The sequence below is a fragment of the Bombyx mandarina genome, chromosome 10, assembly GCF_030267445.1.
Source record: "Bombyx mandarina strain Sakado chromosome 10, ASM3026744v2".
In the NCBI taxonomy this organism is placed as follows: domain Eukaryota; kingdom Metazoa; phylum Arthropoda; class Insecta; order Lepidoptera; family Bombycidae; genus Bombyx; species Bombyx mandarina.
The window spans coordinates 14,197,819-14,225,449 of record NC_143217.1 but is presented as its reverse complement, the minus strand read 5'-3'; the positions used below and the strand labels follow the sequence as shown (position 1 = coordinate 14,225,449).

General features: G+C 40.0%; 1 protein-coding gene across 12 annotated transcripts in view; it reads right to left on the bottom strand.

The window, feature by feature from the left end:
* mmd (disintegrin and metalloproteinase domain-containing protein mind-meld) overlaps positions 1 to 27,631 on the bottom strand; it is a 937,314-nt gene that overhangs the window by 455,846 nt on the left and 453,837 nt on the right. For all 12 annotated transcript variants that reach the window (XR_016323709.1, XM_089730674.1, XM_089730671.1 and 9 more), the window contains one exon: positions 11,536 to 11,682. Coding sequence is in view for 11 of the 12 variants with exons in the window: in XM_089730674.1 (XP_089586800.1) it covers positions 11,536 to 11,682 (147 nt within the window). In the remaining variant the exon portion in view is untranslated. The remainder of the gene's footprint in view (positions 1 to 11,535; positions 11,683 to 27,631) is intronic.

The window sequence follows — 27,631 nt, the reverse complement described above, 5'->3', positions numbered from 1 at the left end:
TTTCACATTCGTAAAAGAATTTTAAGCAAACATATTATTTCATAAAATCAATGTTGGATTTATACTGAGGAAATATTTTGAGCATCTGTTGGAATTTATGGGAGTAATGTTGAAATCATCACTCAGGTAAAATTATCCGCCTTTTGCAGTATTAACATTAATAATCACTAAACGTGCAAGGCTTACAAATTCGGCAAGACATACTAAACATAGCTTATCGACAACATTACTCATATCCTCCTCCTAAATCCACATGACGAGACATCCAAACAAGATAACCATCGAAACTACACACCATAAATCCTGTTAATGCACGCATTTAATAGTTATAATGAAAATGTAATTAAGTAATTCGCTTCGAAACGTTCAACACCACATTACCTTGAGGTCGTTATTAAGTATTTATTTAGCAGTTTCAAACTCATAAATTAAGCCAAAGATACAGCCAAGATTACGGCGAATTACACTTAATTATAGAGGGGAGGTGGGACGTAATTTTATGTGATGGTAGACTCGTGATTACTGCGACTGATAATTGAGATCGCGTGACGAATGTCTTTTTTTATTGGTTCGGTAGGTGGACGAGCTCAGGGCCCGCCTGGTGTTAAGTGGTTACTGGAGTACATAGACATCACCTACGTAAAAGTCGACACGCAACTTGAGACATGAGTTCTAAGTCTTAGTTTTTATAGTACAACGGCTGTACAACCGTACTCGTTGAACTCATCGAAGAGTTTGACGTGAAACCTAGCCATAGAAACAGTATCAGCCACCTGAGTTTCTCAGGTTATTTTCAGAAAGTCGCGATTTCGATGCGCTAGTAGACGCATTTGCGAAACAGCTGACTTTGACCTGTGAACTTTCCTTCGGAGGCATTCAGGCGACTCTTTAGCATATCCTAAGTCTCCTGGCTAAGCCCAGCTGTCCCGGTGAAGTTGGAAGGGACTCTGGCCTATCAGCAATCCCTCAATAAAAAAACATTTTTGTACCAGTTAACCAATTCATAATTGCATACTCAACAAAATCCAGCTAAAGATAAGGGCTGTATAATGTTACAATATAAACAATATCTTCTATAGATTGCATAATGAATTGAAATGCCACTTTGGTCGAATTATTGCACCCTTAATACTGTGTGACGGGTGAAGGCTAGATTCTCGACTGGAGTCGAGTATCTTTGTTAAGTATATTTTGGGGCTTAAGTGTGTTGTTTTTAATTAATTTATAGAAGTAAGCGCTAACTCTAGTTAAGATTAGGTCTTAATGGACAGGTCTCAGGCAACACTGATTAAGATTCTTAATTAAATTTGAATTTCAAGATAAAAACTTTGTTAGCTTCGAGATCGTTGTGCTTAAAAACAATTACAAAGCTTAAATACAACCTTTTTTTTTTTTTTTAAAGCTTAAATATAACCTGCGTTCTGTTTTCATTCTTTTCACGTGCAACGTAAAAATACTTTTGTAATGTGAAGTTAAAATTTATTACGAACATAAACATATTTTTTCGTAATTCACATTAATAAAGATAAAAGTGGAAAAGAAATATTACTGATGCACGTGTAGAATTTTAGTGTTTTGTCTTTTTTTGTGGCGAAGGTAGCCTTTCAGTTTGTTAAGAAGTAGATATTTTGGTCACTTCTAGCTGCTGATAATACTTCTCATCATCCAACTGCAATTCGGATCGACGAGAAAACAGTCTATAATCTAAGACCTTCAACTCATGGTATAAGTGAAGATTTTTTATAGTCTTCTATAACGTGAAAGTAAAGAAAAAATTCAACGTTTTTTGTGTTACGAGTGAATAAGGGGTTTTGTTAAGGGCTACTTCTTCATCGTGGAAGTCACTCGTGATCCTGTGGTCGATTTGGAACACTGATATACTCAAATCGCTCGATTCGATTATATTGGAAGTATCATACGTTAGGCCACGACAACTTCTAAAAGTATACAATTATTATATAAGAGCATGGACAGTAAGCTCTTTTAAAACCAATACAATAGGGAGACGAGATCTATTGTAATATAACCCTTGCAGACAATGGGAATGCAAGCCAGTAGATAAATTAGTGAAGCTTTGTCGTTCGGATTATACACGGGGAAGGGCTTTTTTTATCAGCATACAAAGCCTGACGAGCATAACACTAAATGTATTAAAAAATCTCATTTGTCAAAATACGTAATAGCTTTTGAAAATTCTTGCTAATATTGACCGACTTCAAATAAAAAGTGGTTCTTGGATTGTGTCTAGGCAGTCAGGTAAGTGCTGCTACCCATTTTTATAAAAATCATTGTCTGTGAGATAAAGATTACTCTTTAATTTATAAATATAAAAATTTTTTTTTTAAAGTGATTTTATGACCTGGTAACTAAGACCTTTAAGTCATGTCTTATTTTACTTTATTTTCTTAATTTTATGAAAAATGATAATATGGAGTGAAATGAAATGAAGATGATTAATTTGAGACATTAATCAACTGGGATGAAATTTAATGAAATGAGATGATATGGGATGAAATATAATCGCAGTAAAATGGTGGTCATTTACTGAGATTTTTTCAGTGGACTTTTTGGAGGAACCCGAGAAGTTACGTCCAGCGGCTTTGTTTCATTTTCCCACATTTGTGCACTTTCACAGATATTAAACAGTTAATAAACCACCGTTATTACACATTTAAACCTGAAGAAACACTATATAGACAAAATAAAACAAATCACACAACTTCACTCCTCGCGTTCCCGCCAAAAAGTCATAAATATAATACATCGTTAAGTAATATAGATTAGCCATGACCACTTGAGAATAGATCATGTTACCTAAATACACTTAAGTAGACTGAAAATAATAAAATTAATTTCGAGCATGTGACCTCTTGTTGTATCCCAGGCAACCATGAGATAACTGACCTCTATAGGTGCTCGATTCTGTATTTATACATATATCAATTAAAATCCTAAAGGCTTAAAGCGTATTGAATACAACCTGCATTATGGTCACTCAATAGTCCCCTCTGAATTTGAGACAATAGCGATTATGTTGACCCTCACAGACAACAGGTATGCAGACGAGCACCCTGATTAACCTTTATAAGCCATGAGTAGCTCGGATCACGTTGGACTGTTATTTGTCATTGTAATTATTGTTTATAGCACCACGGCTTTTATGGGACTTTATGTGACTGATCCACTTGCTTAATACGAACAGGTAAATTTACTGCTCTGTACTTTTTGGCTTTCGTCGATGAATGGATAACGTTCATCAATAAAGACTGGTATTGATTTTGTCAATAAAATCTTTAAATTTTTAACGGAAGAGTGAACAAAACCTGGACAATGCTATTAAAATGAAAAGCAATTGTCATCGATATTCTGGAATACAGTGATCACAAAATTGTCTTAACTATATAATTCTAAATCTTGCGTTGCAAATACATAATTGTTCAATATCTGATACTATGAATTTTTAGATGTTCCACACAGTCAAAATCTACAAACCAGAAGAAAAATATAATATTCATAATTACTACAAGAATTGCTGATGTTCACGGTTTATTTATTTATTTCATTGCTTAGATGGGTGGACGAGCTCACAGCCCACCTGGCGTTAAGTGGTTACTGGAGCCCATAGACATCTACAACGTAAATGCGCCACAAACCTTGAGATATAAGTTCTAATGTCTCTGTCTAATGTCTATAGTTACAACGGCTGCCCCACCCTTCAAACCGAAACGCATTACTGCTTCATGGCAGATATAGGCGGGGTGGTGGTATCTACCCGCGCAAACTCACAAGAGGTCCTACCACCAGTAAATGATCAGTTAATTATCAGATCATCAGTTACCGCTCACTATCAAGTGTGCTCATCTAATTTTGAAGGAAAAAAAGACACTGGAAATTGTATTAAAAATGATTGTGATTCGAAATTATCTAGAGCAACCATCCAATATTACGTTAAGAAATTGTAACTTCGACCTTCCATCGCCGTCAGCCGTCGTCATACCTCGGACGTTCCGGCCGAGAAAGGATAATCCAACCCTTATCTTACGGAGAAGAGGAGGCATAAATTAAGGTTTCGTGGCAGGCAGATACTTGCGTGACGCCCTAAATTACTCGAAGGTTGTTTTGGGGTTTTTCGAGATTCAAATTGTTGTAATTTAGGTTTCGTAGAGTCGTACTTTCTAGAAATCTCGGCGAGAGATCGTAATTACGCTGGGTATATTTTATCCCTAAAATAAGGCATGTAAAATTTATTATTACTTAAAGCTGACTCTGTATTTATCTGATGATGTGAACTTGACGTTGTTTTTGAGGAATATTGACATTAAAACCCTTTCAATTCTTATTTCTTACTAGCGACCCGCCCTTGCTTCGCTTCGGAAACATTAAATTTTCTTATTGATAGCTGAGTCCCGCGATGTTATCCCGCGGTACGATAATAGCCGCGGGTGACGCCGCGGGGCAAAGCTAGTCTAAAAAAAGTAGTCTAAGTTACTCCTTATATCATCAGCTACCTATCACTGAAAGTCTGGTCAAAATCGGTCCAACTGTTCAAGAGATTAGCCGGAACAAACAGACAGACAGACAAAAATTGTAAAAAATGGTATTTTGGTGTACGTACCGTATATATATTCATATGCATGTAGTAAAAAGCGGTTATTTCAATATTACAAACAGACACACCAATTTTATTTATATGTATAGATATATCAATTCTTATACTTAACTTCATAGTGATATGTTGAAAAATTACATGCTCTTTTCCTAAGAAAGGAAAGTCTTTTCGGAAGTCCGGTCTCATGTGGAGTATTGCTCTCATCACTCGGTCGAGGCTCTTAAATACCAATTACTTCTATTTGACCCCACATAGAAGAGAGTGGTTTGGTGTGCGAGTACTTTTAACAAAACATGTTTTTTTTATGTTTGAAGTATTACTGGTGGCCCTGAAGTCTTTCCAGTTTCACCAAGAGAGATGGTCGAGCAAGGGCTCAGCCAGGAGGGGTGGGATTAGCTAACAGCTGCGTGCTTTTTATGCACTTAGCGACAGTTATAGTTGAGTGTGTCTGTGTTACACTGTCGTTACCAAAAGTTAATTTCAAAGCGAGACGGATTTCCCACAAATAACGCGAGACTAAATTGTAATCTGGCATAATTGACGTGAGAAATTACCGTTACGTATTAACAAATTATTTAATTGGATATCATTTACTCAAAGCTTGTTTCGCTCGCTCATACGTTGTCATTAATTAAATTTGTTATTCAACCGTATTAATTACGTTAGCAGCTTCTAAAGGTATTTTTACTGATATTATTTTTATAATAATCTAGAGAAATTTCGAACCGTGACGTGCTTCCAAATGGGACAATGGGAACTATGTTTTAGAATTCTATTGACAGATGGACCGTTGCAAAATTTAACTAGACTAACTTTAATAGAAACTAAAACGATACCATTGTAGAGATACAAGATGTAATTTTTAATCTGCCATATAATGACAGTGTATTTAATTTCGAAAACCAAACTACATCGGCGCGTAAAATTTTTTAATAGCGAAAATTAGTTAATTTTGAGAGCTATCATTTAATTTGTATTTTTTTATAATCGTTGGTAATTTATTATGTTATATTAATTAGGACTAGAGGTTCGACTATAATTAATTGGAATTGTAAGTTTGTACACTATTATGATTGTATTTTATACTTATATAATCACAAATTTCGCCAAGACTACACTATAATTTTTTTTTAATAAAGACAAACAATATTTAATCTATTCTCAATTTGGCAACAGACGTCAAGAACAAAAGTTTGACAATAAATAGTATGCATGCGTGTGTGCGTCAAATACATGGTATGTAGTGTGTGTAATGTTTTCTTTATTGATTTAATGTATCTTTTATGCATTATTTAAAAAAAAATTAGCATTGTACACTTCTTCTCTATATTCTCTATAAGTGTGGAAAATTTCATACTCCTCCGTCCGCGCAATTTTCGTAAAAAGGGATACAAAGTTTTTGCTTCACGTATTAATATATAGATTAGTGGTTTTATATTCAACTAAATGGTAATTTTAATTAAGAGCAGGTAACACCGTTTGGAGTTGCATTTGTCATGGTGGATGAACATAAAGTTATTGCAGTGTCTGGCTAACAGCAATTGCAACCGGTAAATTGGCTCTAAATTACTAATTATTATTGTAATCTCTGTCTATCTCACTCTATTGTAACTGTTAGATACAAAGGATAAAATTAGCTTCGTTAGATATGAAGGTCAAATAGGTGTCTTAAAAATCACCTAAGGGCTGTTTTATTGAAGACAGTTTAAGAAAAAATATGCGTAACAATTTCAAGTCGTAAAAAGTGCCTCTGCTCTAACTTTTCGACCAAGGAGAAGAAATTCTGAAAAAAAATTAGTAACTGTAGAGAACTTTAAAGAAAGTTTTTCTGAGTTGTACATCGTAAAAGTCGAGCTTAAGCAAATGGTGGGTGCGTATATAACTATGAAAATTTGTATCTGTCGTCGGTTACGAAGAGAATATATTGGATATTCACATCACCCAATTCGTTAAAACTGGATTATTAAAATAATTAGGCTAATGTGTTCACATTTTAGTCTCGGTAAATACCTACTTATTTCTCTTTGATATATTACCTTAAATTTTCACAAGTAAAACGCTATTTTGTATCCTCGAAGCAATAGCCTTCCCATAACGCACGAATGTTTGGCACTTGTCAACGACAGCACCCTAATAAATCGGACACTGGTCCAAGTGACTACATCATAGCGATTTGAGCGTTTGAGGAAAAAATTGAGAAACAGTTGCTTACCAGAATACCTAAATAATAAACCTATAGAAATGGCAGATGGCGAAAAAAAAAATTTGTCTTTTTGATAATAGAGCACCAAACTATTATCATTATTATATATTTGGCAATCTAGTATTAACCAAGTCTACCATTTGTGAAAATCACTGAAAGTTACTAATTATTTTTACTAATGCTTAAAAGTTATAATTTTATTTGCGATTCACTTAAAAGGTATAAGAAGTAGCCCTATATATGTAATAATAATAAACATAGATAAAATAGCGAACATTTATTTCTTTATAAAATTTATAAAAATCTGACTTCAAAAAAACTTCGGTCACGAAACAATAATTCAAAACGGTATATAACGGTAATTCATTCGGGTGTTTGTCTGTGCGCCTGTACAACAAAATCCCACAAGATGTTCAGAACCTACATATACATAGGTTTAAGAAAACTATTAAAGAACATCTGTGCAATAAAGCTTACTATAAAGTCAATGATTATCTAGAAGATTGCACAAAGTGGGAATGAGTTGCTCGCTCCGGGAATTTCAATATTGTAAAATTGTTATGTTATAATTACTTATTGTAATATGAATATTTAAAAAAAAATAAATATTTAAAATAAAAATAAAAATCTAATATTTAAAAAAAAAAAAAAAAACATGCCCGCTGAGTTTCTTGCCAATTCTTCTCAGGACGGAGGCTAATTCTTGTGAATTGGCGGTAATTCTTTTGACGTTCAACAAGTATGTACTTTCATTTATGTTGAATAAAACTTTTTTGATTTGATTTGATTTGATTTGATTTGATTTGATTTGATTTGATATCTGGACACTGCAGATCCGAATCTAAATAATCGGAACCACTCACCATCAGGTGGGCAGTATGCTCGTTTGCTTACAAGGCCAATAAAAAAAGTCTGAAGAATCAATCAGCGCCCCTGATTTGAAAAGATCCCTAGTAGATTTATGTATACGAGGGCTGCACTAAAAGTATCGGGAATGGAATATTTCCACTGTTCCTGTCATATTAAAATCTTTTTAATTGAAAACTCCTTGGTTTTAAAAATCGAATACCATTTATTTATTTAAAAAAAAGATTCTTGGTCTTGTCACGAGGTTTTGTCAAACTTGCTTAGTCGTTGAGAAAATGGAATTGACTCGAGAAAATTCAAGAGCGATGATTTATTATGACTTTCGAAGTGGTTTAACACAAAAACAGTGTGTTGACCGGATGATTTCTGCATTTGGTGATGAAGCCCCATCCAAAACCACAATTTATCGCTGGTTTGCTGAGTTTCAACGTAGACGTGTCAAGCTCAGTGATGATTCCCGTCAAGGTCGTCCAAAAACTGCAGTCACCCAAGAAAACGTTGATGCTGTGCGTAAGCTGATTGAGGAAGATCGACATGTGACATACCGCGAAATTTAGGCAACTTTAGACATTGGCATGAGTCAAATACAAATAATCTTGCATGAACAATTAGGTGTAAAAAAGTCGTTTTCCCGATGGATACCGCATTCGCTCTGTGAAGAGCAAAAAGTGGCTCGCGTTACTTGGTACGTCAGAACTCTCGAAAGATTCCACACAGGATCCTCAAATGCTGTATACAACATTGTATCAGGTGACGAATCCTGGATATACGCCTACGAACCCGAAACAAAAAACCAGTCACGAGTTTGGGTGTTCGAAAATGAGTTAAAGCCAACAAAAAGTGTTCGTTCACGGAGTGTTGCAAAAAAAATGGTGGCCACGTTTGTCTCCAAAACCGGCCATGTTACGACTATTCCTCTTGAGGGACAAAGAACGGTTAATGCAGAATGGTATGCCAGCATTTGTTTGCCACAGGTCGTTTCTGAACTCCGTAAAGAGAACTGCAACCGCCGCATCATCCTCCATCACGACAATGCGAGTTCTCACACCGCGCACAGAACAAAAGATTTTTTAGAGCAAGAAAACATAGAGTTATTAGACCATCTGCCGTACAGCCCCGACCTAAGCCCTAATGATTTCTGTACTTTCCCTAAAATAAAGAATAAATTGCGTGGACAGAGATTTTCATCACCTGAAGAGGCTGTGGACGCCTACAAAACGGCCATTTTGGAGACCCCAACTTCCGAATGGAATGGTTGCTTCAATGATTGGTTCCATTGGATGGAAAAATGTGTCAAATTTCGCGGAGAATACTTCGAAAAGCAATAAATACATTTTTAAATAGTCATGTTGTGTCACTTCGTTAATTCCCGAAATTTTCAGTGCCACCTATGTATATACGCTTACGTACACAATAGCAGACTAAGCGCAATGAATATAGGATCGCTTATAAGCTTGGACCAAACATGACAAGTTTATAAATATCAAACCATTTTTATTGAAAGTGGGCAAATGTTATATTGTAATGCTTCTCAATGTAAATGGGCTAGGAACGTATATATAATGCGTAAAGACGGCACATTCCTTATGCGATGTGTCTTGCTCTTTACTTATGTGACATCAAAATGTGTTTTCACATGAATAACGCTATGGGGCTAGGAAATACGGTGCATGAGTGTTTATCACCAGTCTGATTACTTCTGTTGCGAAGCAGTCATGCATTTTTGTTTCAAGGATTATTTTATTATTATAATTCAACATACTTCAATCTAATATAAATCAATTCAATCAATCAATAATAATCTTCAATCTAATAAATAATAACGGTAGGCAGCGGCTTGGCTCTGCACCTGGCATTGCTGAAGTCCATGGGCGACGGTATCCACTCACCATCAGGTGGGCCGTATGCCCGTACAAAAGCAATAAAAAATAATAATAATAATAATAATAACTCATTAAGCAACACCTAGACCGCAAAAACATCAGAGCTACAAATATGTAATTTTTTTTAATAAGAATTTGTTGCTACTTAAGTACTTGGATGAGATTGATACTAATATACTAACAACAAATCCGAAGTCTTATTCAAAAAAAAACACTACTCATATCTCGTAGAAATGAAGAATGATAAATCTAAGCGAAGATAGTTAATTAAATTTTTAAGAAATCCTAATTAAATCAGAATACGATCTCACCTTGAAGGTAAAGCTTAACATTATAAGAAAAATAAGGCCGGTACCATTTTTTATATTATCTTTGCTAATTGCCTTGTAATTAGTCAAATATTTAAGCAGTTAGGTGAGCCTCCTGAAATTTGGGTCAGTTCGGCTTAGATTAATTTTTCATTAGGCAAAAGCTAGGACTTGACGATGGAATAATTAGGCAGATGGCTGCGTTCCGCCCTGAAAAATATTCAGGGAAAGATTCTGTTAATTCTGACTCTGAGGATTCGATTGTAGATTATTTGAGAAATCAGATTTATATACGACTAGTTTTGTTGTATTGTGTTTATTTACGATATTATTTTTTTATTCCTTAGATGAGTGGACGAACTCACAGCTCACCTGGTGTTAAGTGGTTACTGGAGCCCATAGATATCTACAACGTAAATGCGCCACCCACCTTGAGAGAAGTTCTAAGGTCTCAGTATAGTTACAACGGCTGCCCCACCCTTCAGACCGAAACGCATTACTGCTTCACGGCAGAAATAGTCGGGGTGGTGGTACCTTCCTGTGCGGACTCACAAGAGGTCCTACTACCAGTAAATTTAGCTATAGATGGACAGTGGACAGACGAGCTGCAGTCTACTTAATCTTAAGTGGTCAATGGAATCTATAGACATAATATAAAAGCATTCAGTTTAGTAAAAGAGGACTATTTGAATCTTCATAGTCCCATTTTTGCTCTGCAAATCGAAGCTTTACTGCATTACGGCAGAAAAGTACTTGAATCTATAGGTATTTGCATGAACTCAGAGTACGCCCTACCGCCATAAAAATAAAATAACATTGGAACCGAAATCCACTGTGCTTAAACCGCAGGTCCGGCTATGAAATTATTTTAGAAATTAATTATTTACAGCTATTTGATTTACTTTCTTGTTAAAAGACATCTCAACTCAAATATTAATGCGATCGTTACATTTTTTATTACTGAATCCGTACCGGTGCTTCGCTAATTATATTTTAACGTCTGAAACGTAAAAATGTTTTATGACGGCATCCCCTAATTAAGGTGTTACAAGACTTTTCAGTTGTCGAGCTATTTTGTAACTTTGTGCTTTAATGGAAGTTTGTGAAGACGGGCTTTTGTTTTGGCAACTGGGTTGTGCCGATGGTTTCCACAGTTCACCTCGCATTAAGCGGGAATCAAAGTCCGTGAGTAGACTACGTGAATACCTCTGCACACCTAATGAGGTAAATAGATTTCCTCATTAAGAAGATAGACTTCCTCAATAATAAGATAGACTTCCTCATTAGTTGAGGTCTCAAGATAGACTTATAGTTGTCTTAGTTTTAGAGCCGAACGATTTATTGGATTTCGTATAAAATTAAACAAATACTGATAAGTTTCTATGCAGGGTTACAACTAATACAGGGTAATTATTAGAATTGTTGTTTAACTGGAAGAAAGCCATAGATTCTACAACATGAATAACATAAACCGTGTTGAGATGAAATCTAACTAAATACAGATTAGTTACCATCAGCTGGAAGCCGATTCCAATACCTGATGAACTCCGAAATTATATTCTTAACTTTAACACACAATTGTGAGTTTCCGATTGGGAGTCAATGACCTAACTTTATTCACAGGTTCCGATATGGTTTTATATGAAATTAAAAGCATGCACTGACCGATAGATCGCCTCCGTAGAAAGGATGTATCACAAAGGTCTCGTTCCCAATGTGAATGACTCCAGACACTCCGTTGCAGGTGTGGAAGGCCGCTGAAGCACCGGGGTAGTCCTTGACGGTGCCGTGGTAGTAGCAGTGCTCGATTTCCTGTTGACAACAAATACTCTTCGCATTAGTCTCTTGAAATTTAAAAGGATCTGGTTCGTGTATTCGATGTCTGTGATATGCCTATATTTATGCTGATATACCTAGTAGATGCTATGGAAAGGTGTATGCTCGGAGTTTCTTTGATGGTTCGAATCAGAAATGAGGAAATCCGTCAAAGAACCAAAGTAACCGACATAGCCTTAAAGACTATCAAGTTGAAATGGCAATGGGCCGGACATACGTGTCGCAGAACCGATGGCCGTTGGAGCAGACGTGTTCTGGACTGGAGACTACGTATTGGTAAGCAAGGGGCGTTGGGCGTCCCCTTGCCCGTTGGAACAATGACTTGCGGCGATATGCTGGGAAAGATTGGATGCGGGAGGCGGAGGATTGTTCATTGTGGCGGACTATGGGAGAGGCCAACATCCTACAGTGGAGATATACAAGCTAATGATGACCTAGTTGATAACGAAAAGAGGCATTCATGGATAGGATCGAAACGTTGATGAGCTATTCTTCAATGAGGTTTGTTTTGTTGGCGTATACTGATTCTCAGGCCAAATCATGGCGCAAAGCATTAGCGTACTCCATAGATAATACAGTGAGTATACGCCGCACCTTACTTTGGGTGTTAGGTCTTAGTCATAATTGCATTGAAATAACGACAAGCTTACATTTTAAAACAGAATCAGGTACGGATACGAATACACGGAATGAGCAGAAATGTGATATTAAGTCACACGAAATCCTGAAATAACAAAACCACCCAAAATTTACGGGTTAAATTTTGCTGATATGGTTTTAACAATAGATGCTTCTCGATAAGGTTAGGTAAATAGTAAAATTTATTAGTGATTTCGTGTGTTATGGGCCAGTAAACGAACGTTCTAACACGCTTGTTTTTATTAGTTGAAGTCGATTATCGTTTATTGGTTATTAGTTGAACATGTTTGAAGTCGTCGTGGCCTAAAAGGTAAGAAGACGTCCGGTGCATTCGTGTTGAATGATGCACCGGTGTCCGAATCCCAGGCAGGTACCAATTTCTCTAATGAAATACGTACTCAACAAATGTTCACGATTGACTTCCACGGTGAAGGAATAGCATCGTGTAGTAAAAATCAAACCCGCAAAATTATAATTTGCGTAATTACCGGTGATAGGACCTCTTGTGAGTGCGCACGGGTAGGTACCACCACCACCCCACCTATTTCTACCGTTGTAATTTTACTGAGACCTTAGTACTTATATCTCAAGGTCGGGGGCGCATTTACGTTGTAGATGTCTATGGGCTCTAGTAACCACTTAACACCAGGTGGACTGTGAGCTCGTCCACCCATCTAAGCAATAAAAAAATAAAAATATTACCAGATTTTATTACCTGATATTACCAGAATTCAGATGCCACAAAGCTCTTACTACTTCAACTGCATTCGATGAAATATGTAACTATAAATGAATCGTAATTTCAACAAAAAGCTACTAGAGATAACAAAATGTCGAAGACTCGTTTATGACAAAACTAGTGGCCCGCTCCGGCTCCGCTCGGGTCTCTAACAAAAATTTCAACGATATCTGACATTGTTTTATTTTTAAAAATAAAAGAGCACTTATTGCGGCATAGCTATAATAGTTAGACATATGCTTTTGCGACACTTTTTGTAAATAATAATGTGTTCTACAAAGTTGTAGTACATTATTTTATTCTATTATCAATAGTTTTCGCAGGGCACGCGATGTAAAGAATATTTTAGGTAATTTTTTTACACCTTGGGTTACATTATTGGAGTTTTAGTAAGGATCCCTATTTTTTCCAAAAAAGATTATAGCCTATGTCACTCGGGAATAGTGTAGCTTCCAAACAGTGAAAGAATTTTTCAAATCGGTTCAGTAGTTTCGGAACCTATTCAATACAAACAAACAAATCTTTCCTCTTTATAATATTAGTATAGACAAACTCACGCATTATAAACTTGGCCCTAATACAATAAACTTTTCGAAATAAGACTATTATAAAATATCACTTCGAAAATTATTACGATGACTATCGGGAACTCGGTCTAAAGTTGTTAAATTTTATCACTTTGTTTTGACGTGGCTGAGTTCAGTTTTTGTTGTTTTTATTGGCTAACACGGAAGAAAATGGGTCCGGTTGCGTTTTCTAGTAGGTATTTGTAGTACTAGTAGTAGTATCATTGGCATAAATATTGCGAATTTTACAGTTTTCACAATGCTTGAAGTGGAAACCCGAATTGGGTATTCCCCATGGCCATGATAACGGGAACAGGTTGGGTGGTAGCACGAATCAATACAGGCTTACTTCCTAATAATCATTAATTACGCCCATCTATACTTAATATTATAAAGAGGAAAGATTTGTTTGTTTGTTTGTTTCGAATAGGCTCCGAAACTACTGGACCGATTTGAAAAATTCTTTTTCCATTAGAAGCCGACATTGTCCCTGATGAACATAGGCTACTTTTTTTTATTTTATTTTTTTGGTTTAATGTGTGTTTTAATGTTTCCGAAGCGAAGCGAGGGCGGGTCGCTAGTTTCATAATATGTAGGCACTATGACTTTGTCTTTTTAGCCAATATTCTAAAATAAAATCAAGACTTGGTAAATTCTGAATATAATCTACCCCAGTCTCAGTACTGGTGGTAAAACCTCTTGTGGGTCCGCACGAGTAGGTACCACTACTCCACCTATTTTCTGCCGTGAAGCAGTAATGCGTTTTGGTTTGAAGGGTGGGGCAGGCGTTGTAACTATACTGAGACCTTAGAACTCAAATTTCAAGGTACCCACCTTTTGGACCACCATTTACATTGTAGATGTCTATGGGCTCCAGTAAGTACTTAACACCGAGTGGGCTGTGAGTTCGTCCACCAATCTAAGCAATAAATAAATAAAAAACCTATTACGGATATTATATCAATAAAAAAAAACGATCTTCAAGAATATTTTATTAAGCCTAAAATACTTAAAGCCACGAGAGCTGTCTTAAAAAATGTAAGGCTCGATACTAAACAAAACAAAATTGAATGAAATTCGTCCAGGGAACCGTTTGGAGGCACGACTGGGCCTAATTTGTCATTCACGAATATCGCACGGTAATAGGGAATGAGGAATAAAAAGAACCGATGCGAGAGATGTGGGCTAAGAATTCCGCGCTTAGGTTTTTCCTTCAAAATATTATATCGTTTCTTTTGATAGCCGATTCATGGAGAGCTAGTTTCTCCTGCGAGGACTACACTTATATTGCGTAGGAGAAGACTCGTGATCGGTATTGGGATGAAAGGTGTTTGTCAGGAATCAAAATCGGTTCGGTAGTTTGTGTTAGACCGCAATTGATAAACAGAGTTATTTTCGTATTTGTCCGCTATGTAACTTCTAACATCTAAGAGTAGGTATTAAAGTAAATTCTGAAAATATTTAAATGAAGAAAACCTTTTTTGATGTATCCAATATTAATGAAATAATTAATCTTTGTATATTTGTAAAAACTATATAAAAATCCGATTAATTGTACCGAAGATACCAGCGAACGAACAAACAGACACGAAATAATTAAAAAAATCGCTGCCTTATGTTCTATTATTCTTCTTTAGTTGCCTCCTTTGCTATTTTTCGTATTTTTCAAATCACGGTCACAGGGAATTCTACTGTTTCATTATATTATCTATGATATTTACCTGTCATATGGTAGTAAAACAAATTTTCGGATTGTATTCGATAATTGTTATCTAATGAAATGAAATTAGAGTTTTGTTGTTTTAAGGCTTCTAAAACGGACTTCCGAGAAAACAATTACGTTTAGACCCCGAATGCAAAAATATATTTGAATTAGATAATTACTTCGGACTCAAATCGAACCCGCTTTCCGTACCATAGACACCGCTAAATATCACGGCGAATGGACTGAATATTAAACGTTCCTATTCTGCCAATTCTGTGGCCACACCCATAAGCTCTGTTCGCAATTAGGCTCATACTTTTTGCTCTCAACCACCGACCGTGAACAGACACGAATTCAATTCATGAATCGAATTGAAACGAATTACACTGAATGATCTTATTAGTACTTACTCTTATTAGTAAAGATATCAATGACGTCCCTGTTCATCTTTTGTGACTATAATAAAATATATACCGGCATATGTTGAAAATATAAGTCTAATAGAAAATCAGGGTCTGGTTTGGTACTAGAACCGTACATTATAACATCTAGCAGATTAATGACCAGAAGATTAGTTATGGAAACCCAAATACATCACATTCTAATCTAGTTTATTCTTTGCTATTACAAATAAGCTTTCTGGTTGGAGAAGCTCAAAAATATCACCATAGTATGAATGGTATCGCAATATTCATTGTATTAGGAAGAGCTGGAGTAATGCTGGTGTAATGTGGGCTAGTACATTTGATTGATGGACTTCGAACAGGATTAGATCTTGGATTTCATTCCGATAGAGGCACCCGTCACGTGCGGACGTGCTCATCGTCCACTCGATCGCCCGGTCTTTGTTCGCCCGGCTTTTGTTAGCCCGGCCATTGTTCGCGCGGCCTGTGTTAGTGATACATCTGCCGACCAAGTGTGTTTCCTGGAAGCTTTTATTTGTTTTGTTTTAGTTATTTTTGTGTTCGTGGAACATTTGCCGACAAAGTGTTTTCCTGCAAGTATTTATTTGTTTTGTTTCTTTTTGTAATTTCTGTTTTGTTGTGCTTTTTCTTTGTCCTGTAGTAATCGCGCCGCATTGCCACCTGTGTTCAATAGAACCGCTCAGGTCCGAGAAGTTGGGGCCTCGCCGCAAGGCGAGTGTTTTCAAGACCCGGGGCCGCCCCACCTGGGTACTCAGCGATCATGGACGCTGTATTCGCGGAATTCCTCCGACTTCGCCACCCACAGCTCGCCTCAGAGTTTCTGGCCTTCAAGGCCAATCACACTGCGAGCCCTCTCGAGGACTCCGCCGCGCTCGCTGCTCCTGCGTCGCCTGTACCTGCGTGCAGAGCTTCTGCATTGAGCACCGCAGCCTCTGTCGTGCCTGCCGCTCCCGTGTCGCCTATACTGGCGAGAAAAGCTGCTGCGTCGTCCGCCGTGACCATCGTTTCAGCTGAGCGATCATCCGCGGCCTCCGTCGCGCCCTCTAAAGCACCTACACTTGCTCGTAGGTCGCCTGCACCCGCCTCCTCGTGCTCCGACTCTGACTCGGACATGGAGGTCGACCTCGCCCCCGCCTCATCGACGGATGGATTCACCCTGGTACAGAAGGGTAAGAAGCGTGCCGCGGAGTCTCGAGCTCCCGCGGCCGCTAAAATTAGCAAAGCCGTGAACGCGTCGCGCCCCCGCCCTCAGACTCCCGTTGCGCCCCCAGCCCGTGCCACTCCGTCGCCGCGTCCGGTGGCTCAAAATAAAACCCAGACCCCTCCCCCGGTTATCCTTCAGGAGAAGGCAGCTTGGGATCGAGTTTGCCTGGCCCTTAAGGCCAAAAATATAAATTTCACGAATGCCCGTAACCTCGCGAACGGCATTCAAATTAAGGTTCAAACACCCGACGACCATAGGGCCCTCTCTTCTTACCTCCGTAAGGAGCGTATAAGTTTCCATACGTATACGCTCCAGGAGGAACGCGAACTCCGTGCCGTCATACGTGGCATCCCTAAAGAGTTGGATGCCGAACTCGTCAAGGCCGACCTTCTGGAACAAGGCCTACCAGTAAATTCAGTGCACCGCATGCACACCGGCCGCGGTAGGGAACCATATAATATGGTTCTAGTCGCCCTCCAGCCTACCCCCGAGGGTAAGCAAATTTTTAACATACGGACCGTCTGTAGGCTCTCCGGTATCGCCGTCGAAGCCCCCCATAAAAAAGGCACTCCTAGCCAGTGCCATAACTGTCAACTGTACGGGCATTCTTCCCGTAACTGTCACGCGCGCCCCCGATGCGTCAAGTGTTTAGGCGATCACGCTACGGCCCTATGCACTCGCGATCAAAAAACCGCGACGGAACCGCCTAGCTGCGTCCTGTGTCGAACACAGGGTCACCCCGCAAATTACCGCGGATGCCCCCGAGCCCCGAAAATAAATCGCCGCGTCGCCCGCCAAAACCGCCTCCGAGCTTCCCATCCAGACATCAAAGCCTCGGCACCCTCTGTGTCGCAGGCTAAGCCAGCGTTCGTTCCGGCGCCGGTGCCCAGTGGCTCGGCCTGGGCGAGACCGCTGCCGTACACGAACACGGCTACAACTCCCTCCTCCGCGATTCGTCCCGCCCCCGCGACTCGTCCCACCCCCGCGATACGCCCCTCCCCCGCGAATTTCCCTCCGACAGCGTCCGACAATCTTGCTCTAGCGATCGACTTCTTTCAATCGATTAACTTTGAGCGCGTTAACGCTTTAGGTGACGCCATTCGCGCTGCCTCCACTGCACAACACTTCATCGCCGTTGTGCAAGAATACGCTGACGTATACGCGTCGTTAAATACGTACGTCCTCCCCTCGCTCCGCCGGTAATCAATGGCGTACATAAGTAGAATAAAGCCCCTATCCGTAACGATAGGATTTTTTAACGCTTACGGTCTCGCAAATCAACGTGATCAGGTTTGTGATTTTTTGCGTGACCATCAAATTGACATCTTTTTGGTGCAGGAGACCCTGCTTAAGCCCGCGCGCCGCGACCCTAAAATCGCGAACTATAACATGGTTAGGAACGACAGGCTCACTGCTCGTGGTGGTGGTACCGTCATTTACTATAGACGAGCCCTGCACTGCGTCCCACTCGACCCCCCCGCGCTTTCTAATATCGAAGCATCAGTATGCCGAATCTCACTGACTAGACACGCGCCGATCGTTATCGCGTCCGTTTATCTTCCACCGGATAAGATCGTTCTAAGCAGCGATATCGAGGCGCTGCTCGGCATGGGAAGCTCTGTCATTCTGGCGGGCGACCTTAATTGTAAACACGTCAGGTGGAACTCGCACACCACAACTCCGAATGGCAGGCGGCTTGACGCGTTAGTCGATGATCTCGCCTTCGATATCGTCGCTCCGCTAACCCCGACTCACTACCCGCTAAATATCGCGCATCGCCCGGATATACTCGACATAGCGTTATTAAAAAACGTAACTCTGCGCTTACACTCGATCGAAGTAGTTTCAGAGTTAGATTCAGACCATCGTCCCGTCGTTATGAAGCTCGGTCGCGCTCCCGATTCCGTTCCCGTCACGAGGACTGTGGTGGATTGGCACACGCTGAGCATCAGCCTGGCTGAATCTGATCCACCATCGCTCCCGTTTAGCCCGGACTCTACCCCGTCTCCTCAGGATACCGCTGAAGCCATAGACATCTTAACGTCACACATCACCTCGACATTAAATAGGTCATCGAAGCAAGTTGTAGCGGAGGACTTCCTTCACCGTTTCAAATTGCCGGACGATATTAGGGAACTCCTTAGATCTAAGAACGCCTCGATCCGCGCCTACGATAGGTATCCTACCGTGGATAATCGTACTCGAATGCGTGCCCTACAACGCGACGTAAAGTCTCGCATCGCCGAAGTCCGAGATGCCAGATGGTCTGATTTCTTAGAAAGACTCGCGCCCTCCCAAAGGTCTTACTACCGCTTAGCTCGTACTCTCAAATCGGATACAGTAGTAACTATGCCCCCCCTCGTAGGCCCCTCAGGCCATCTCGCGGCGTTCGATGATGATGAAAAAGCAGAGCTGCTGGCCGATACACTGCAAACCCAGTGCACGCCCAGCACTCAATCCATGGACCCTGTTCATGTAGAATTAGTAGACAGTGAGGTAGAACGCAGAGCCTCCTTGCCACCCTCGGATGCGTTACCACCCGTCACCCCGATGGAAGTTAAAGACTTGATCAAAGACCTACGTCCTCGCAAGGCTCCCGGTTCCGACGGTATATCTAACCGCGTTATTAAACTTCTACCCGTCCAACTCATCGTGATGTTGGCATCTATTTTCAATGCCGCTATGGCGAACTGTATCTTTCCCGCGGTGTGGAAAGAAGCGGACGTTATCGGCATACATAAACCCGGTAAACCAAAAAATCATCCGACGAGCTACCGCCCGATTAGCCTCCTCATGTCTCTAGGCAAACTGTATGAGCGTCTGCTCTACAAACGCCTCAGAGACTTCGTCTCATCCAAGGGCATTCTCATCGATGAACAATTCGGATTCCGTACAAATCACTCATGCGTTCAACAGGTGCACCGCCTCACGGAGCACATTCTTGTGGGGCTTAATCGACCAAAACCGTTATACACGGGAGCTCTCTTCTTCGACGTCGCAAAAGCGTTCGACAAAGTCTGGCACAATGGTTTGATTTTCAAACTATTCAACATGGGCGTGCCGGATAGTCTCGTGCTCATCATACGGGACTTCTTGTCGAACCGCTCTTTTCGATATCGAGTCGAGGGAACCCGCTCCTCCCCACGACCTCTCACAGCTGGAGTCCCGCAAGGCTCTGTCCTCTCACCCCTCCTATTTAGCTTATTCGTCAACGATATTCCCCGGTCGCCGCCGACCCATTTAGCTTTATTCGCCGACGACACGACTGTTTACTATTCTAGTAGAAATAAGTCCCTAATCGCGAAGAAGCTTCAGAGCGCAGCCCTAGCCCTAGGACAGTGGTTCCGAAAATGGCGCATAGACATCAACCCATCGAAAAGTACTGCGGTGCTATTTCAGAGGGGAAGCTCCACACGGATTTCCTCCCGGATTAGGAGGAGGAATCTCACACCTCCGATTACTCTCTTTAGACAACCCATACCCTGGGCTAGGAAGGTCAAGTACCTGGGTGTTACCCTGGATGCATCGATGACATTCCGCCCGCATATAAAATCAGTCCGTGACCGTGCCGCGTTTATTCTCGGTAGACTCTACCCCATGATCTGTAAGCGGAGTAAAATGTCCCTTCGGAACAAGGTGACACTTTACAAAACTTGCATAAGGCCCGTCATGACTTACGCGAGTGTGGTGTTCGCTCACGCGGCCCGCACACACATAGACACCCTTCAATCCCTACAATCCCGCTTTTGTAGGTTAGCTGTCGGGGCTCCGTGGTTCGTGAGGAACGTTGACCTACACGACGACCTGGGCCTCGAATCAATTCGGAAATACATGAAGTCAGCGTCGGAACGATACTTCGATAAGGCTATGCGTCATGATAATCGCCTTATCGTTGCCGCCGCTGACTACTCCCCGAATCCTGATCATGCAGGAGCCAGTCACCGTCGACGCCCTAGACACGTCCTTACGGATCCATCAGATCCAATAACCGTTGCATTAGATGCCTTCAGCTCTAATACTAGGGGCAGGCTTAGGGACCCCGGTAACCGTACTCGTCGAACTCGACAAAGAGGTCGACGTGCAAACTAACCCATGCATCAGCCCGCTGAGTTTCTCGCCGGATCTTCTCAGCGGGTCGCGATTCCGATCCGGTAGTAGATTCATTCGCGAAACAATTGCTCTTGAGTTGTTAGGTCTCCTTCGGAGGCGCTCGGGCGGTTGTTAGCAAATCCCGCCCCTCTTGGCGGGAAAAAATCTTGGATTTCGTGATAAGTGTTTAGAGGTCCTAATCACATAAGGCATGATCAGAGTCGATTTCGTCATTTACATATTTTTATAATTTGGTTCTTTGGATTTTTACAACTTAATCACGCACAAACATTTGCAGGGATTTCGTTAGAATTTTCCACAAATATTGTCGATACTCCGATCAATTTATAGGGAGTTTTTAACTATGGTAATTAACATGACCCGAGACATGATACCAGGTATATTCTCTGTAATAAATACGATAGTGTGTTCGATGGTTTACCATTTTACGTATCAAGAGATTCACATATCGACTGGTAGTTTATTGGCCAGAGAGTGACACGAACAATCCTTATGTCCTGAAAATGTTACGTGTTTTATTCTTTCCAAATTATAAATTTAGGGTAAGTCAAAGAGTCGGGCACGTCTAGTGGGAAAATGCTTGTGCTAAGTCCAAAATATTGCCTTTTCAGTCAGTACCTCTAGGAAAAGCAATCTGCTAAAGTTTTTTAGGATACAAAAGCTAGGTCAAGAGTGGCCAAAGAATATATCTACAAAAATCGTATGTCAATTGCCAAGTACACAACGCACACGGGACAGCTTCAGATATTTCTAAAAATATCCTGAACATTTTCACATGTATTCGGTATCCATATATATTTATTTTCATGAATGCGATTCCTTCGGGAGACGAACGCTTATGTCGGATGTCTATTTTAAGAAAAAATCACGGTATATCCCGCGCAAAATATTCCTCTAAGCAGCACTTTTGTGATTTGATATGATTAGAATCACATAGTTCAAAATAGTTAACACATTCGCTGCGGCAAGTAAAATCTTAAACCTTTGTCTGGTGCGGCGGCGGGCCAAATTGTGCCCCCAATGATTTTTCCGCCAGTGCGTGGTAGGTCTTTTTCGACACGTCAGCACAAGGTTAGATTAAATTGCTATAACTTTGCGAAAACATAATGTAGGTGAACAGTTTTTGGACTGTTGGAAAAACCTTGAACCCAACTTCTTTAGATTTGATTCGCTCCGGGATCTGCCGAACAGAAAATGAGAAATAAACCAGGGAAAGTGGCGGGTCGATATCGACCAGAACCGCACTAGAAAGTATTTTTAGTAGTGATGGGAAAGACAAAAATAAGGGGATATCGAAAATAAAACAGAATTAAAGTAAAGAAATAAAAATTGTTTATTTAATTATTTATTAATGGCTGTCTTTAAAACATTTCGCACAAAGATTTTGCTTGCACATTCTGCAGTATGTTTTAATTTTTTTTACTTTCCTTTTCACCTCGGAACTCTTCATGGTTTCCCGCAGTTTTTCATTTTCTTGAAGGAAAATATCTCCTGACTGCTGTCACTATCACTATCTGCACCGCAAATTAATTTATTTTCCAAAATATTTATCTTTCTTTTGTTGCCTGACATCGTGCCTTTAATTTTAAGGAATAAAAAAAACGTGACGTACGTCAGTTCCGATAGCTTGCCCAACACTAACTGGCGAGGCGGGCGCTCTGTGCGGTATCGGGCCGCCAACAGCCTGTTGGGACGGCGGGCCACAATAGGCCTCCTCCCGCACCGAGTTGATATTTTTTACCGTCAGTGCGTGATAGGCCGATAAAGGCCTGCCGTGATGTTTTTATAGGGAACACCTATACTTTTGACCACAATCTCAAATATATATTTGTCTTTGTCGTACCTTTACAAACACCTGAGATAATCGTTCCGCACCAGCGAGAGGGACATAGTTTTCTTCGTCCGCACCAGGTGAAATTCCGCGGCAGGCTGATTTGGGCCTGTTCCGCAGTGAACGTGTTTAATTTAATATATTAATTGTTAACATATTGATAATTAACAAATTGTTATATTTAACTTTTTATTTATTTTTTGCTTAGATGTGTGGACGAGCTCACAGCCCACCTGGTGTTAAGTGGTTACTGGAGCCCATAGACATCTACGACGTAAAATGCGCCACACACCTTGAGATATAGTTCTAAGGTTTCAGTACAGTCACAACGGCTGCCCCACCCTTCAAACCGAAACGCATTACTGCTTCGCGGCAGTAATAGGCGGGGCGGTGGTACCTGCCCGTGCGGACTCACAAGAGGTCCTAACACCGTCGCTTATAAAATTTGTGCTAAAAATCATCACAAAGTTGTAAACTATTGGCATGTAATTTACAAAACAAATTGCTAAGATTACGAAAACTGAGACTTAGAACTCATGTCTCAAGGTAGATAGCGGGATTTGCCTTGTTGATGTCTATAGGCTCCAGTGACAATTTAACTCCAGGTGGGCGTAAAAAAATTAAAAATTATAAAAAAGTAAGCAATAAGAAAAACGACAAACATGAAAATCCTATATTTTTATAAATACGCAACGGGTACAACAGCGAAAGCCAATAAAAAAATAACCAAATGCGTTTACAGCGGCACAACTTTAATTGAAATGTCCTTTCGAAAAGTTGAAGTCATGCAGTTTAATTTTTCACAGACCGCGGTGTAATTATCGTTCAGGCGGCCATTGTTGCCAACGTTTCAAGGATTTCACGCTGCTCCTACCTCTTACAGAACTACACGAGAAATATGGTAAGTTTAATTTTCAAAATTGAAAATTTAATTCTATAATCTATATTGAAGTCGTCGTGGCCTAAAGGATAAGACATCTGGTGCATTCATCTTGAAGCGATGCACCGGTGTTCGAATCCCGCAGGCGGGTACCAATTTTTCTAATGAAATACGTACTCAACAAATGTTCACGATTGACTTCCACGGTGAAGGAATAACATCGTGTAATAAAAATCAAACCTGCAAATTTATAATTTGTGTAATTACTGGTGGTAGGACCACTTGTGAGTCCGCGCGGATAGGCACCACTGCCCTGCCTATCTCTGCCGTGAAGCAGTAATGCGTTTCGGTTTGAAGGGTGGGGCAGCCGTTGTAACTATACTGAGACCTTAGAACTCATATTTCATTGTGAGTGGCGGCATTTACGTTGTAGATGTCTATGGGCTCCAGTAATCACTTAACACCAGGTGGGCTGTGAGCTCGTCCACCCATCTAAGCAATAAAAAAAAAAAACTGTACTAATATTATAAAGCTGAAGAGTTTGTTTGTTCGAATGCGCTAATCTCAGGAACTACTGGTCCGATTTGAAAAATTCTTTCAGTGTTAGATAGCCCATTTATTGAGGAAGGCTATATAACATCACGCTAATACCAATGCAAGCGGAGCATCGATAAGGAATGTTTCAAAATGGGGGTTCTAATCCCTTTTGAGAACTTCCACTGCGCGCGCTGCGGAAACCATTAAAGTTTCGCTAAAGTAATGTATGAGAGAATTGTTCCCCCTTAAAAGATCTAAAAAAGTCCAGGACAGTATGTCTATATGTTAAGGTTGACTCACTATAACGTTTTTTATACTAATCAAATTTGTTTTAAAATAAAGCATTATTTGTGAACTGTTTCACGCGGACGAAGTCGCGGACAAAAGCTAGTAATCTATATCTATACTAATATTATAAAGAGGAAAGATTTGTTTGTTTGTTTGTTTCGAATAGGCTCCGAAACTACTGGACCGATTTGAAAAATTCTTTTTCCATTAGAAGCTGACATTGTCCCTGATGAACATATGCTACTTTTTTAAATTTTTAAATTTTTTTTTTTGTTTCATGTGTGTTTTTATGTTTCCGAAGCGAAGCGAGGGCGGGTCGATAGTAATATGTATGTGTAATAATTGTGAATAAATCTAACGGGAACAATATAAATTAATTTATTTTAAACAAATGACGTGTCTTCGTTCGTTTTTGGAATCTAAAGTTGAACTTTGAGGTACAGTGAACAATCTGATCCCTGGGACGCGTTTCGGGGAATTAAGATACCCGGCAAGCTATTTATATTTTGTTACATTGAAATAAGTATCTGTTTTACGAGAAAAAATTTATTAGCCGACAGACGTTCTTTCTATGAAAGGTCCCAATTGATTCATTTCTGAATCTATATCTATACTAATATTATAAAGAGGAAAGATTTGTTTGTTTCGAATAGGCTCCGAAACTACTGGACCGATTTGAAAAATTCTTTTTCCATTAGAAGCCGACATTGTCCCTGATGAACATAGGCTACTTTTTTAATTTTTTTTTTTATTTTTTTTTTTTTGGTTTCATGTGTGTTTTAATGTTTCCGAAGCGAAGCGAGGGCGGGTCGCTAGTGTTCTAATAAATGTCATTCTATTTTCGAATTTGGAAATAAAAAATCAAGTAAAGTCGTCGCTGCCATGCTAAGAATTCCAGTGACACATTACAAATTGTTTCACAATTTTCGTTAACGCTCTTATCCATCATGGCGGCGACAGCACCGAAGTGACACGGTATTTCCAGACTTCTATTCAATAAACTTGACAGTTCTTTTATTTGGTGACAAATTATTTTAAAACGTAGCGAAAGGTTTTTCGAAGGTTGAACAATACTCGTCGAATAATATTGAATTTTATATTTTTTTATTACCTACTTTTTTGCCTTAATGGATGAACACGTGCAACGTCTCTTCCAAATCAAATTGGAACGGATGATTGCTTCGCTACCAGTAATCCATGATATTTGTATATTATATAGATTGTGATGGATAAGCTTTTTTTTTATTGCCCTTGTAGGCAGACGAGCATACAGCCCACCTGATGGTGAGTGGTTACCGTTGCCCATGGACTTCAGCAATGCCTGGGGCAGAGCCAAGCCGTTGCCTAAATTAATAATAATAGTTTAATAAATAATGTGCCATTTCATTGATATTTTCTGCGAATTTCCTTATTTCAGTGTGTCGTCGTGGTTCCCCGTTCCCGGCGGGAGAGGTCCAGCATTTGACCTTTTTCAGCAATTTTTTTTAAAGATTTTATGACCCTTAGGTCAAGTCCTTTTTTTATATATATGTATATTTATGAAAAAATATATGAAACGAAGTGAGATGAAGTTGATTAGTTTGCGACTTTAATCAATAGCGATGAATTTTATTGAATTGAGATGAGACGGGATGAAATAAATTCATAGTAAAATAGTGGTTACTGAGATTTTTTTTAGTTGATTTTTTGGAAGAACCCGAGAGATAACGTCCAGCAGGTTTGTTTTATTTTCCCACACCTGTGCACTTTTACAAATGATAAACAGTTAATAAGCCACCGCTATTACACATTTTAAGCTGAAGAAACACTAATTTAACAAAATAAAACAATTCGCGCAACTTTGATATACATAAATGGGCCTCCGTAATCATTCAATATCAGATGGGTCATGAGTTCATTCGCCTTTTTCTTAGTCGTTTGCTACTTTAGGCAGAGTGATCGTTGTCAACAGTTATGATGGTAGTGTGTTTCACAAGACGTCGTCATTCCTCGCCTACCGTGGCCCTTCTAGTGCTCTTATTAACGAGACTGTTTAGAGCTGCCTTTATTTAGTCGATCCATCGTAACGGTAATCTGCCGCGTGGTCTTGTGCCCTCAATCATGCTCTGTACAACAAGGCGCTTAACTGAGTCCTCACCCCATCGCGATACATCGCGTAAATGCGCCACTCACTTTGAGATATGAGTTCTAAGGTCTCAAGTATAGTTATAACGGCTGCCTCACCCTTCAAACCGAAACGCGTTACTGCTTCACGGCAGAAATAGGCGGGTGCGGATTCACAAGAGATCCTACCACCAGCTTACGTATTTTTATTTTTATTTTTTATTGCTTAGATGGGTGGACGAGCTCACAGCCCACCTGGTGTTAAGTGGTTACTGGGGCCCATAGACATCTACAACGTAAATGCGCCACCCACCTTGACATATAAGTTTTATGGTCTCAGTATAGTTACTGTAGTCTCAATTAGTATTTACTTTTAAAAATCGGCACAGGCCCTTAGATCCAGACCTCAGCACGGCCGCTCTCGATACCTACCTTTCGGTACCTACGCCAAGCGAACCTTCAGACATGTGCGTACAAATTAACTAAGTTCACGCGTCTTTTATGTGAGGGCCGCTTCGGATTATTTTTTTACGTGCGATCAACCACCTTCCCCCTAACATCGGCTCGCCAACACCAAATTAAACAAGGTGCCGCGTAAATTCAATCCAATCTAAACTTCCTCCAATCCAATTTGAATTTCCTCACCCCTCGCCCCTTTCCCTGCTGTATCCGCCCTCGAGCCCTTCGGACGGGGCTTCCGATCCGAGCAATTTATTTCGCCTGTGCTTTATCAGATCAAGATTTTATTTAAGGAATCCTGCACGCTTCTTCGGGAATAGAGAATGCTGAGTTTGCGCGGTTGTGGCACGATTGCTATGGAGGCTTACGTTGGGACTAACCGCATACACTACCAGTAATGATTATGTAAATAAGCGCTAAATATGGCCCTTTTCGAGCA